Source organism: Salmo salar, chromosome ssa25 (genome assembly GCF_905237065.1).
Source record: "Salmo salar chromosome ssa25, Ssal_v3.1, whole genome shotgun sequence".
NCBI lineage: Eukaryota > Metazoa > Chordata > Actinopteri > Salmoniformes > Salmonidae > Salmo > Salmo salar.
The window spans coordinates 34,284,005-34,299,059 of record NC_059466.1 but is presented as its reverse complement, the minus strand read 5'-3'; the positions used below and the strand labels follow the sequence as shown (position 1 = coordinate 34,299,059).

The 15,055-nt window shown below is 45.6% G+C and overlaps 1 protein-coding gene across 3 annotated transcripts in view; it reads left to right on the top strand.

Annotated features, from left to right (window-relative positions):
* nr1i2 (nuclear receptor subfamily 1, group I, member 2) overlaps positions 1-15,055 on the top strand; it is an 82,875-nt gene that overhangs the window by 64,707 nt on the left and 3,113 nt on the right. For all 3 annotated transcript variants that reach the window (XM_014174164.2, XM_045707780.1, XM_045707778.1), the window contains one exon: positions 13,085-13,201. In XM_014174164.2, the coding sequence (XP_014029639.1) occupies positions 13,085-13,201 (117 nt within the window). The remainder of the gene's footprint in view (positions 1-13,084; positions 13,202-15,055) is intronic.

Here is a 15,055-nt window from a genome sequence, read left to right as displayed (position 1 = left end):
TGTCAGCAGGTTTAGTTATCTCTGGGGGAGGTGGAGGAGAGGGAGGTGTGTCAGCAGGGTTAGTTACCTCTGGTGGGAGGTGGAGGAGAGGGAGGTGTGTCAGCAGGTTTAGTTATCTCTGGTGGGAGGTGGAGGAGAGGGAGGTGTGTCAGCAGGTTTAGTTACCTCTGGAGGTGGAGGAGAGGGAGGTGTGTCAGCAGGGTTAGTTACCTCTGGTGGGAGGTGGAGGAGAGGGAGGTGTGTCAGCAGGTTTAGTTACCTCTGGTGGAGGAGAGGGAGGTGTGTCAGCAGGTTTAGTTACCTCTGGTGGAGGAGAGGGAGGTGTGTCAGCAGGTTTAGTTACCTCTGGTAGGTGGAGGAGAGGGAGGTGTGTCAGCAGGTTTAGTTACCTCTGGGTGGAGGAGAGGGAGGTGTGTCAGCAGGTTTAGTTATCTCTGGTGGAGGTGGAGGAGAGGGAGGTGTGTCAGCAGGTTTAGTTACCTCTGGTGGAGGAGAGGGAGGTGTGTCAGCAGGTTTAGTTATCTCTGGTGGTGGAGGAGAGGGAGGTGTGTCAGCAGGTTTAGTTATCTCTGGTGGGAGGTGGAGGAGAGGGAGGTGTGTCAGCAGGTTTAGTTACCTCTGGTGGAGGAGAGGGAGGTGTGTCAGCAGGTTTAGTTATCTCTGGTGGGAGGTGGAGGAGAGGGAGGTGTGTCAGCAGGTTTAGTTACCTCTGGTGGAGGAGAGGGGAGGTGTGTCAGCAGGTTTAGTTATCTCTGGTGGAGGAGAGGGAGGTGTGTCAGCAGGTTTAGTTACCTCTGGTGGGAGGTGGAGGAGAGGGAGGTGTGTCAGCAGGTTTAGTTACCTCTGGTGGAGGAGAGGGAGGTGTGTCAGCAGGTTTAGTTACCTCTGGTGGAGGAGAGGGAGGTGTGTCAGCAGGTTTAGTTACCTCTGGTGGAGGAGAGGGAGGTGTGTCAGCAGGTTTAGTTACCTCTGTGGGAGGTGGAGGAGAGGGAGGTGTGTCAGCAGGTTTAGTTACCTCTGGTGGGAGGTGGAGGAGAGGGAGGTGTGTCAGCAGGTTTAGTTACCTCTGGTGGGAGGTGGAGGAGAGGGAGGTGTGTCAGCAGGTTTAGTTACCTCTGGGAGGTGGAGGAGAGGGAGGTGTGTCAGCAGGTTTAGTTACCTCTGGGTGGAGGAGAGGGAGGTGTGTCAGCAGGTTTAGTTACCTCTGGTGGGAGGTGGAGGAGAGGGAGGTGTGTCAGCAGGTTTAGTTATCTCTGGTGGAGGAGAGGGAGGTGTGTCAGCAGGTTTAGTTACCTCTGGTGGAGGAGAGGGAGGTGTGTCAGCAGGTTTAGTTACCTCTGGTGGGAGGTGGAGGAGAGGGAGGTGTGTCAGCAGGTTTAGTTACCTCTGGTGGGAGGTGGAGGAGAGGGAGGTGTGTCAGCAGGTTTAGTTACCTCTGGTGGGAGGTGGAGGAGAGGGAGGTGTGTCAGCAGGTTTAGTTACCTCTGGTGGGAGGTGGAGGAGAGGGAGGTGTGTCAGCAGGTTTAGTTACCTCTGGTGGGAGGTGGAGGAGAGGGAGGTGTGTCAGCAGGTTTAGTTACCTCTGGTGGGAGGTGGAGGAGAGGGAGGTGTGTCAGCAGGTTTAGTTACCTCTGGGTGGAGGAGAGGGAGGTGTGTCAGCAGGTTTAGTTACCTCTGAGGTGGAGGAGAGGGAGGTGTGTCAGCAGGTTTAGTTACCTCTGGGGTGGAGGAGAGGGAGGTGTGTCAGCAGGTTTAGTTATCTCTGTGGGTGGAGGAGAGGGAGGTGTGTCAGCAGGTTTAGTTACCTCTGGTGGGAGGTGGAGGAGAGGGAGGTGTGTCAGCAGGTTTAGTTATCTCTGGGGAGGTGGAGGAGAGGGAGGTGTGTCAGCAGGTTTAGTTACCTCTGGTGGAGGAGAGGGAGGTGTGTCAGCAGGTTTAGTTATCTCTGGTGGAGGAGAGGGAGGTGTGTCAGCAGGGTTAGTTACCTCTGGTGGGAGGTGGAGGAGAGGGAGGTGTGTCAGCAGGTTTAGTTATCTCTGGTGGAGGAGAGGGAGGTGTGTCAGCAGGTTTAGTTACCTCTGGTGGAGGAGAGGGAGGTGTGTCAGCAGGTTTAGTTACCTCTGGTGGGAGGTGGAGGAGAGGGAGGTGTGTCAGCAGGTTTAGTTATCTCTGGTGGGAGGTGGAGGAGAGGGAGGTGTGTCAGCAGGGTTAGTTACCTCTGGTGGGAGGTGGAGGAGAGGGAGGTGTGTCAGCAGGTTTAGTTACCTCTGGTGGAGGAGAGGGAGGTGTGTCAGCAGGTTTAGTTACCTCTGGTGGAGGAGAGGGAGGTGTGTCAGCAGGTTTAGTTACCTCTGGTGGAGGAGAGGGAGGTGTGTCAGCAGGTTTAGTTACCTCTGGTGGAGGAGAGGGAGGTGTGTCAGCAGGTTTAGTTACCTCTGGTGGAGGAGAGGGAGGTGTGTCAGCAGGTTTAGTTACCTCTGGTGGTGGAGGAGAGGGAGGTGTGTCAGCAGGTTTAGTTATCTCTGGTGGAGGAGAGGGAGGTGTGTCAGCAGGTTTAGTTATCTCTGGGTGGAGGAGAGGGAGGTGTGTCAGCAGGTTTAGTTATCTCTGGTGGAGGAGAGGGAGGTGTGTCAGCAGGTTTAGTTATCTCTGGTGGAGGAGAGGGAGGTGTGTCAGCAGGTTTAGTTACCTCTGGTGGAGGTGGAGGAGAGGGAGGTGTGTCAGCAGGTTTAGTTACCTCTGGTGGAGGAGAGGGAGGTGTGTCAGCAGGTTTAGTTATCTCTGGTGGAAGGTGGAGGAGAGGGAGGTGTGTCAGCAGGTTTAGTTACCTCTGGTGGAGGAGAGGGAGGTGTGTCAGCAGGTTTAGTTACCTCTGGTGGAGGAGAGGGAGGTGTGTCAGCAGGTTTAGTTACCTCTGGTGGAGGAGAGGGAGGTGTGTCAGCAGGTTTAGTTACCTCTTGGAGGTGGAGGAGAGGGAGGTGTGTCAGCAGGTTTAGTTATCTCTGGTGGGAGGTGGAGGAGAGGGAGGTGTGTCAGCAGGTTTAGTTACCTCTGGTGGAGGAGAGGGAGGTGTGTCAGCAGGTTTAGTTACCTCTGGTGGAGGAGAGGGAGGTGTGTCAGCAGGTTTAGTTACCTCTGGTGGGAGGTGGAGGAGAGGGAGGTGTGTCAGCAGGTTTAGTTACCTCTGGTGGAGGAGAGGGAGGTGTGTCAGCAGGTTTAGTTACCTCTGGTGGAGGAGAGGGAGGTGTGTCAGCAGGTTTAGTTATCTCTGGTGGGAGGTGAGGAGAGGGAGGGTGTCAGCAGGTTTAGTTACCTCTGGTGGGAGGTGGAGGAGAGGGAGGTGTGTCAGCAGGTTTAGTTATCTCTGGTGGGAGGTGGAGGAGAGGGAGGTGTGTCAGCAGGTTTAGTTATCTCTGGTGGAGGAGAGGGAGGTGTGTCAGCAGGTTTAGTTATCTCTGGTGGAAGGTGGAGGAGAGGGAGGTGTGTCAGCAGGTTTAGTTACCTCTGGTGGAGGAGAGGGAGGTGTGTCAGCAGGGTTAGTTACCTCTGGTGGAGGAGAGGGAGGTGTGTCAGCAGGGTTAGTTACCTCTGGTGGGAGGTGGAGGAGAGGGAGGTGTGTCAGCAGGTTTACTTACCTCTGGTGGAGGAGAGGGAGGTGTGTCAACAGGTTTAGTTATCTCTGGTGGAGGAGAGGGAGGTGTGTCAGCAGGTTTAGTTACCTCTGGTGGGAGGTGGAGGAGAGGGAGGTGTGTCAGCAGGTTTAGTTACCTCTGGTGGAGGAGAGGGAGGTGTGTCAGCAGGTTTAGTTACCTCTGGTGGAGGAGAGGGAGGTGTGTCAGCAGGTTTAGTTACCTCTGGTGGGAGGTGGAGGAGAGGGAGGTGTGTCAGCAGGTTTAGTTATCTCTGGTGGGAGGTGGAGGAGAGGGAGGTGTGTCAGCAGGTTTAGTTACCTCTGGTGGAGGAGAGGGAGGTGTGTCAGCAGGTTTAGTTACCTCTGGTGGAGGAGAGGGAGGTGTGTCAGCAGGTTTAGTTATCTCTGGTGGAGGAGAGGGAGGTGTTTCAGCAGGTTTAGTTATCTCTGGTGGAAGGTGGAGGAGAGGGAGGTGTGTCAGCAGGTTTAGTTATCTCTGGTGGAGGAGAGGGAGGTGTGTCAGCAGGTTTAGTTACCTCTGGTGGGAGGTGGAGGAGAGGGAGGTGTGTCAGCAGGTTTAGTTACCTCTGGTGGGAGGTGGAGGAGAGGGAGGTGTGTCAGCAGGTTTAGTTACCTCTGGTGGAGGAGAGGGAGGTGTGTCAACAGGTTTAGTTATCTCTGGTGGAGGAGATGGAGGTGTGTCAGCAAGTTTAGTTATCTCTGGTGGGAGGTGGAGGAGAGGGAGGTGTGTCAGCAGGTTTAGTTACCTCTGGTGGGAGGTGGAGGAGAGGGAGGTGTGTCAGCAGGTTTAGTTACCTCTGTTGGGAGGTGGAGGAGAGGGAGGTGTGTCAGTAGGTTTAGTTAACTCTGGTGGGAGGTGGAGGAGAGGGAGGTGTGTCAGCAGGTTTAGTTATCTCTGGTGGAGGAGAGGGAGGTGTGTCAGCAGGTTTAGTTACCTCTGGTGGGAGGTGGAGGAGAGGGAGGTGTGTCAGCAGGTTTAGTTATCTCTGGTGGGAGGTGGAGGAGAGGGAGGTGTGTCAGCAGGTTTAGTTACCTCTGGTGGGAGGTGGAAGAGAAGAGGGATGGATGGAGTTAGAACGTCTAATTATTTCTGTAGGTAAGTTTACGTGTTGTATGCATGGGGTCTAGGGCCCAAAGTAATTGGGGGCCCAGGGTTCAGACTCACATCTCTACCCAGAACGAGAGGAAAAGCAGCAGAGTAAATGATAGAGGAAGACAAGGGGCTGAGGTCTGTAGACCTTCATGGAATATTTTTGGCTCTCTTTTGTAGCTCAACTACTCGTTGACCAAGCCCTGACCAGACTACACAACATAATTAGACTTCACAACATAATTACATTCCTGGAATAACAACCTTCTCTAATACACCTGATCCAACTTGTGTATACAGGTTCAGAGATCCTATCTGTTTCTTCATTTCTGTTTCCACACTCATCTGATGGAAAGCTGCACCTTTTCTCAGATTTTATTTATTTTGCTCCTTTTCACCCCAGTATTGCTACTTGCACACTCATCTTCTGCACATCTATCACCCCAGTGTAGTGTTAATTTGCCATACTGTAATAATTTTGGCACTATGGCCTATTTATTGCCTCACCCCCCTTATCCTACCTCATTTGCACACACTGTATATAGACTTTCTCTATTGTATTATTGACTGCATGTTTGTTTATTCCATGTGTAACTCTGTGTTTGTGTCGCACTGCTTTGCTTTATCTTGGCCAGGTCGCAGTTGTAAATGAGAACTTGTTCTCAACTAGCCTACCTGGTTAAATAAAGGTGAAATGGCTTTTTTTAAAGACCAAGCACCTGTGGTTGGATCGTTGTCTGTGCACCTCGTGTCTACACCTGGCAGTAAAATGCATCAAATGTATATCCTACGTATGCATTGTGATTGGATTACATTGCCATGTTACAACCACAAGTTCATATCACATGCCACGTGCAGTAAGGCAGAATGAATGATTGGGTCTCACCAGATATAGGCACAAAACTGATCACAAGATGCATGTTATTTATTTTTTCAAATAGATTGTTATACTTTTATTCTAATAATTCAACACCCTCTAATACAGTCGTGGCCAAAAGTTTTGAGAATGTCACAAATATTAGTTTCCACAAAGTTTGCTGCTTCAGTGTCTTTAGATATTTTTGTCAGATGTTACTATGGAATACTGAAGTATAATTACAAGCATTTCAAGTGTCAAAGGCTTTTATTGACAATTACATGAAGTTGATGCAAAGAGTCAACATTTGCAGTGTTGACCGTTCTTTTTCAAGACCTCTGCAATCCGCCCTGTCATGCTGCCAATTAACTTCTGTGCCACATCCTGACTGATGGCAGCCCATTCTTGCATAATCAATGCTTGGAGTTTGTCAGAATGTTTGGTGTTTTGTTTGTCCACCCGCCTCTTGAGGATTGACCACAAGTTCTCAATGGGATTAAGGTCTGGGGAGTTTCCTGGCCATGGACCCAAAATATCGATGTTTTGTTCCCCGAGCCACTTAGTTATCACTTTTGCCTTATGGCAAGGTGCTCCATCATGCTGGAAAAGGCATTGTTTGTCACCAAACTGTTCCTGGATGGTTGGGAGAAGTTGCTCTCGGAGGATGTGTTGGTTTCATTCTTTATTCATGGCTGTGTTCTTAGGCAAAATTGTGAGTGAGCCCACTCCCTTGGCTGAGAAGCAACTCCACACATGAATGGTCTCAGGATGCTTTACTGTTGGCATGACACAGGACTGATGGTAGCGCTCACCTGGTCTTCTCCGGACAAGCTTTTTTTCCGGATGCCCCAAACAATCGGAAAGGGGATTCATCAGAGAAAATGACTTTACCCCAGTCCTCAGCAGTCCAATCCTTGTACCTTTTGCAGAATATCAGTCTATCCCTGATGTTTTTCCTGAAGAGAAGTGGGTTCTTTGCTGCCATTCTTGACACCAGGCCATCCTCCAAAAGTCTTCACCTCACTCTGCGTGCAGATGCACACACACCAGCCTGCTGCCATTCCTGGTGGTGCCCCGATCCCGCAGCTGAATCAACTTTAGGAGACGGTCCTGGCGCTTGCTGGACTTTCTTGGGCGCCCTGAAGCCTTCTTCATAACAATTGAACCGCTCTCCTTGAAGTTCTTGATGATCCGATAAATGGTTGATTTAGGTGCAATCTTACTGGCAGCAATATCCTTGCCTGTGAAGCCCTTTTTGTGCAAAGCAATGATGACGGCACGTGTCTCCTTGCAGGTAACAATGGCTGACAGAGGAAGAACAATGATTCCAAACACCACTGGAAATGTTTTGGGGGGGATTCAGTTCATTTGCATGGCAAAGAGGGACTTTGTAATTGATTGCAATTCATCTGATCACTCTTCATAACATTCTGGATTATATGCAAATTGCCATCATACAAACTGAGGCAGCAGACTTTGACACAAATATTAATTTTCACATTCTCAAAACTTTTGGCCACAACTGTAGAATGCCAGCCATACAACATTATACTATGGAAGTAAAATAGTGACTTAAGTGTACAACCATGTAAAGTATGATTTGCAAATGTCAAATATGAGTTGCACCTGAATAATGAGTTTTGTAATTGCAAAAAATATTTGCAAACATTTAACTTATTTTGAGAATAAATGCAACATCACTTGCAAGTGCATAACTTGATGTTTGAATAAATACAACACTTGTAAACATGTAAGTTGATATGTGAATAAATTCAATAAGATTTGCAAGTATGCAACATTTGAGAATGAATGCAACTCATTTACTAAACTTGCGACTGTTTAATCTTTTCCTGCGAATCAAAACTATATTTGCCGATGTCGAATCTGTGTGCTCAGAGTTTTGCCACTAATTTAGCGACTAACCTCTGCCAATAGTTTTGTAGTTGTAAAAAAATAATTCTGCGAGCAAGCAGCAGAGAAAACACGAGTTCTGGTGGACAGGGATTATTCTGACCAATCAGGTGAGGTGTTTATCCTTCTTGAACGTGCGTTCACGTTTCACAGGGTTCCGGTCTGACTAGCCTGTATCTAGTGGTTCTTACGTTGTGTAACAGAGAAATTAGTCTAGTTATGTACTTGTTATTTGGTTGAGACTAACAGTTTAGAAAGTAATTATTTGCTCTATGTATATTTGGTGTGTAGTTGGTTGGTTTTGAATGTTAGCAAGCTGAGCTCTCTTCTCAAGTTGGTTAAAGTTAGCTAGCTTGCTAATAATGTTTTGAGAAGAACAGGCGAGCTCCCTGTAGAATCAAGACAAGGGGATGGGGAAGGAGATTAGCTAGATGTGCAGTTGCTTCATCTGTTTGATGCAGTGCCGAGGCGAGATGAGAGCTCACTGCTACTGTGATAAAAAGGTGAGATCTCCAGGGCCATTTATTTTTTTAATCTGGCCCTGGACACAACCTTTGGCTTTTTTCAGTCCTCAACAAATCTATTTTGTTTATGGAAGTAATAGCTATCATAGTCCTGTTTTATATACAGCTACAGAAAAACATACTTTTATATATATATATATATACACACACACACACAAAAGTATGTGGACGCCCCACTAAAATCAGTGGATTCGGCCATTTCAGCCACACCCGTTGCTGTCTGGTATATAAAATTGAGCACACAGCCATGCAATTTCCATAGAGAAAACATCGTCAGTAAAATGGCCTTACTGAAGAGATCAGTGACTTTCAATGTGGCACCGTCAAAGAAAGGATTTCTGCCCTGCTAGAGCTTCTCCGGTCAACTGTAAATGCTGTTATTGTGAAGTGGAAACATCTAGGAGCAACAAAACGGACAGAATGGCTCACAGAACGGAACTGTTGAGTGTTGACACGTGCAGCGTGTAAAAATCGTCTGTCCTCAGTTGCAACGCTCATTACCGTGTTCCAAACTGCATCTGGAAGCAACTTCAGCACAAGAACTGTTCATAGGGAACTTAATGAAATGGGTTTCCATGGCTGAGCAGCTGCACACCAGCCTAAGATAACCATGCGCAGTGCAAGCGGTGGCTGTTGTGGTGTATAGCTCGCCGCCATTGGACTCTCAAGCAGTGGAAAAGCATTCTCTGGAGTGATGAATCACACTTCACCATCTGGCAGTCCGACGGATGACTCTGGGTTTGGCGGATGCCTGGAGAACGCTATCTGCCTGAATGCATGGTGCAAACTTTGGAGGAATAATGATCTGGGGCTGTTTTTCATGGTTCAGGCTAGGCCCCTGAGTTCCAGTGTAGGGCAATCTTAACGCTACCGCATACAATGACAAGACGATTCTGTGCTTCCAACTTTGTGGCAACAGTTTGGGGAAGGCTCTTTCCTGTTTCAGCAAGACATCTTTTTTTTTTACCTTTATTTAACTAGGCAAGTCAGTTAAGAACAAATTCTTATTTTCAATAACGGCCTAGGAACAGTGGGTTAACTGCCTTGTTCAGGGGCAGAACTACAGATTTGTACCTTGTCAGCTCAGGGATTCGATCTTGCAACTTTTTGGTTACTAGTCCAACACTCTAACCACTAGGCTACGCTGCCGCCCCTGTGCAGAAAGCGTGGTCCATACAGAAATGTTTTGTCGAGATCGGTGTGGCAGAACTTGACTGGCCTGCAGAGCCCTGACCTCAACCCCCATCGAACACCTTTGGGATGAATTGGAACGTCGACTGCAAGCCAGGCCTAATCGCCCAACATCAGTGCCCGACCTCACTAATGCTTTTGTGGCTGAATGGAAGCAAGTCCCCTGAGCAATGTTCCAACATCTAGTGGAAAGCCTTTCCAGAAGAATGGAGGCTGTTATAGCAAAGGGGGACCAACTCCATATTAATGCCAATTATTTTGGAATGAGATGTTCGAATAGGTATCCACATACTTTTGGTCTTGTAGTGTACACACATATACAGTTGAAGTCAGAAGTTTACATACACTCTAGCCAAATACATTTAAACTCAGTTTTTCACAATTCCTGACATTTAATCCTAGTAAAAATTCCCTGTCTTAGGTCAGTTAGGATCACCACTTTATTTTAAGAATGTGAAGGGTAGCCTTCCACAAGCTTCCCACAATAAGTTGGGTGAATTTTGGCCCACTCAGTTACACAGAGCTGGTGTAACTGAGTCAGGTTTGTAGGCCTCCTTGCTCGCACACGCTTTTTCAGTTCTGCCCACAAATTTTCTATAGGATTGAGGTCAGGGCTTTGTGATGGCCACTCCAATACCTTGACTTTGTTGTCCTTAAGCCATTTTGCCACAACTTTGGAAGTATGCTTGGGGTCATTGTCCATTTGGAAGACCCATTTAAGACCAAGCTTTAACTTCCTGACTGATGTCTTGAGAAGTTGCTTCAATATATCCACATAATTTTCCTCCCTCATGATGCCATCTATTTTGTGAAGTGCACCAGTCCCTCCTGCAGCAAAGCACCCCTACAACATGATGCTGCCACCCCCGTGTTTCACGGTTGTGATGGTGTTCTTTGGCTTGCAAGCCTCCCCCTTTTTCCTACAAACATAACGATGGTCATTATGGCCAAACAGTTCTTTTTTTGTTTCATCAGACCAGAGGACATTTCTCCAAAAAGTACGATCTTTGTCCCCATGTGCAGTTGCAAACAGTAGTCTGGCTTTTTTATGGCGGTTTTGGAGCAGTGGCTTCTTCCTTGCTGAGTGGCCTTTCAGGTTATGTCGATATAGGACTCGTTTTACTGTGGATATAGATACTGTTGTTTCCTCCAGCATCTTCACAAGGTCCTTTGCTGTTGTTCTGGGATTGATTTGCACTTTTCGCACAAAGGTATGTTCATCTCTAGGAGACAGAAGACGTCTCCTTCCTGAGCAGTATGACGGTTGTGTCGTCCCATGGTGTTTATACTTGCGTACTATTGTTTGTACCGATGAACGTGGTACCTTCAGCTGTTTGGAAATTTCTCCCAAGGATGAACCAGACTTGTGGAGGTCTACAATTTGTTTTCTGAGGTCTTGGCTGATTTCTTTTGATTTTCCCATGATGTCAAGCAAAGAGGCACTGAGTTTGAAGGTAGGCCTTGAAATACATCCACAGGTACACCTCCAATTTACTCAAATGATGTCAATTAGCCTATCAGAAGCTTCTAAAGCCATGACATTTTCTGGAATTTTCCAGACTTAGTGTATGTAAACTTCTGACCCACTGGAATTGTGATACAGTGAGTTATAAGTGAAATAATCTTTCTTTAAACAATTGTTGGAAAGATGACTTGTGTCATGCACAAAGTTGATGTCCTAACCGACTTTCCAAAACTGCAGTTTGTTATTAAGAAATTTGTGGAGTGGTTGAAAAACGAGTTTCAATGACTCCAACCTAAGTGTATGTAAACCTCCGACTTCAACTGTGTGTGTGTGTGTGTGTGTGTGTGTGTGTGTGTATATATCAAATCAAAGTTTATTTGTCACGTGCGCCAAATACAACAGGTGTAGACCTTACAGTGAAATGCTTACTTACAGGCTCTAACCAACAGTGCAATTTTTAAGTAAAAAAATAGGTATTAGGTAAACAATAGATAAATAAAAAAAAAAGTAAAATGACAGTGAATATAACAGTAGTGAGGCTATATACAGTTTGTACCTGTACAGAGTCAATGTGCAGGGGCACCGGTTAGTCAGGCTAATTGAGGTAATATGTACATGATTGTATAGTTAAAGTGACTATGCATAGATGATAAACAGAGAGTAGCAGCAGCGTAAAAGAGGTGTTGGTGGGGGGCGGGACACAATGCAAACAGTCTGGGTAGCCAATGCGCAGGGGCACCGGTTAATCGGGCTGATATATATATATATACACACATACATACATACATACATACATACATACATACATACATACATACATACATACATACATACATACATACATACATACATACACACACAGTAGTAATGCTCTTTACACATTGTAACATACATACATACACACACACAGTAGTAATGCTCTTTACACATTGTAATCTACATAATATATCGTCACTAACTGTAGAAAGAAAATCAAATCGCACTTTTGCCTATAAAGTGAACTACTGTTTGCTAAGCCACATCGTGCACTATATCCAGAATATGAATATGTTAATGTGGATCCCAGGAGGAACTGTATGTTAATACCAGGTGTAATGCTAATGGGGTCAGAGAGACAGACAGTTGCGTGTCAGAGTTAACATACTTTCTATGAATGCTGATGTTCGAGTCAGAATGTGCCCAAACCCGTTCTTATTACCAACCAGTATTGTAACTATAGGAAGCTCAAATTGGACTCAGGCATTCACAGCCTCTGCTGTGTCTGCTTTCCTTTGAAGTGGATTCAATCCCAATGTCTTGTGCTTGAATCAAATGTATGTCTATCTACAGTTGTATATCATCAGGCTGACTCGCCAACCCAAGCCACAGTTTACCAGCACTGGTAGTCATTGTTCAGTAGAGACTAGTCTCTGAGCTCTACAACTGACGAAGCTACGTGGAGCCAGATCTTTACTCACCTGACTAGCAGCCTCATTGCTGCTGCTAATTTATAGCCGTCGCTAATAAAAGCTGCTAATAAGAATATCATAAGAGCTTTATGTTTTTTTTTCACTAAGCCCTGGGGGACCTTAATGAGCCCCTCCCATTTCAACAGGTGTAGCCCATCTGTTTGTTTATGTCTCTGTGGCTGTTCTTATACACGCAGCCAAATTCTGATATATTGCCCAATTATTTGCAAAAGATCTGATTGGTCAAAAGAACCATCATTACATTATAGATAGAATTCTGTAATTAGGGCACCAGCCTCCCTGTTACCGTTGCCATTGGCGACCGGCTTGAGGGGCAGCTGTATGAAATCTTATGTTTTCCAATCTGGAAAAGTGGTGTCCACTTGAAAGGAAATAATTGGCCAATCAGTGACCCCTTGTAACTGTCAGAGTATCAGGATAATGTGATGAAGGTTTCTCATGTAATCAAATAAGTAGTGTCAAGTTAAATATAATCAAGGTAGATGAACAGCCTGGTGAGGTTACACCATGGTCAACTTTAATTTGAGTGTGTTGTCCTGTTATTACTGGATGTTTCTATGGTTCTGTGTAGCCTAGTCCTTGACCTAGCTGTTAACGGGTGTTGGTATAAATCAGTGTTCCCTGTTGTTTTGCCTGTAGGTGAGGGTTAGTAGATGTATTTATTGTCTTTATCACATGACTGTAGACGATCATCACCCTGTCTCTCTCTCATCACCCTGTCTCTCCCTATTACCCCACACCCCACAATTAAAAAAAGAATAATTCTCTATCTCCTTAGACAGTACACCCTCAATTCTCTATACCGCATCTCTCTCCTCCCTCTCCCCTATCTCTTCCCTCTCTCACCCTCCTCACTCCCACCCCTTCCCATATCTTCCTCTCTTCTCCCCTTCCTCCCTCCCCTCATCCCCCTATCTCTGTTGTAGCTGGGTTTCAGCGCCACCTGTTGGACCCTCTGATGCGGTTCCACTACTCCTTGAGGAACCTACAGCTGCAGGAGGTGGAGTATGTTCTCATGCAGGCCATCTCCCTCTTCTCTCCAGGTAACATTATGCCACACACACAGACTCCGTACCACGCTGTGACTTTGCTTCATTCTTCCTACTTTCAATACATTTAAAGGCCCAGTGCTGTCAAAACGTGATATTCCTGTGTTTTATATTTCCACACTATGAGATTGGAATAATATTGTGAAAATGATGATAATGCCCTTATAGTGTAAGAGCTGTTGGAAGACCGCCTGAAATGTTCAGCTGGTTTTGGTGGGATGGAGTTTTGGCATGCCTGGTGACAACACCAGGCAATAAATTAGTTAATAGACCAATAAGAGTTCCAAACCTTTCTGCCAATAACAGCTAGTTTTCAGTTTTCCCCTCTCCGCTCAAACCACTCCCAAACAGTCCTAGCAAAAGTATTGCTTGAGAAATGTCTCTTTACTAAGAAGCTATTTTTGGTTCTTTTTGACCATTTCTTTCAAAACATTTACAGTACGGTCCTTAATTGTTACCAATAAATTATTTGATATTGAGATAAAAAGGGCTACATTAGACCTTTAAATACATCCAAACTTGTGAAGAAAGACTGTTGAAATTAGTGTTTAACTTCTCTTGGGTAGGGGGCAGTATTTTCACGGCCGGATGAAAAACGTACCCAAATTAAACGGCCTACTACTCGGGCCCAGGAACTACAATATGCATATTATTATTAGATTTGGATAGAAAACACTCTGAAGTTTCTAAAACTGTTTGAATGATGTCTGTGAGTATAACAGAACTCATATGGCAGGGAAAAACCTGAGAAAAATCTAACCAGGAAGTGGGAAATCGGGTGCTTGGAGTCTTTTCAAGTCATTGCCTATCCAACACACAGTGACTTAGGGTTCATTTTGCACTTCTTAAGGCTTCCACTAGATGTCAACAGTCTTTAGAACCTAGTTTCAGGCTTTTGCAGTGAACAGAGAGCGAACAAGAAGGCCGGGAAGTTGGTGACTCAGGAAAGGACATGAGTTCATTGGCGCGCATTCACATGAGAGGTAGCTGTGTTCCAAAACGTTTTTCAAGACATTGGAATCATCCGGTTGGAATATTATTGAAGTTTTATGTTAAAAAGTGCCTAAAGATTGATGCTATACAACGTTTGACATGTTTCAACGAACGTAAATATAACTTTTTTTTAAACTTTTCGTCGTGAAATTTTGGCCGCGCTTCCTACATTTGGAGTAGCTTACTGAACGCGCAAACAACAAGGAGGTATTTGGACATAAATTATGGACTTTATCGAACAAAACAAAATTTATTGTGGACCTGGGATTTCTGGAAGTGCCTTCTGATGAAGATCATCAAAGGTAAGTGAATATTTATAATGATTTTAGATGACTCCAAAATGGCGGGTATCTGTATTGCCTAGTGTATGTTTCTGAGCGCCGTACTCAGATTATTGCAAAGTGTGTTTTCCCCGTGAAGCTTTTTTTTAAATCTGTCACAGCGGTTGCATAGAGGAGATGGTTATCTAAAATTCTTTGAATAACAGTTTAATATTTTATCAACGTTTATGATGAGTATTTTTGTAAATTGTTGTGCTGATTCACCGACAGTATTGGAGGCAAAATATTTTCTGAACATCACGTGCCAATGTAAAAGGCTTTTTTTGGACATAAATATGAACTTTATCGAACAAAACATACATGTATTGTCTAACATTGAGTCCTAGGAGTGTCATCTGATGAAGATCGTCAAAGGTTAGTTCTTAATTTTAGCTGAATCTCTGGTATTTGTGACCCCTCTCCTGCTTGGAAAATGGCTGTGTGGTTTTTCTTGTGTTGTACCTGTCCTAACATAATCTAACTTTATGCTTTCACCATAAAGCCTTTTTGAAATCGGACAATGTGGTTACATTAA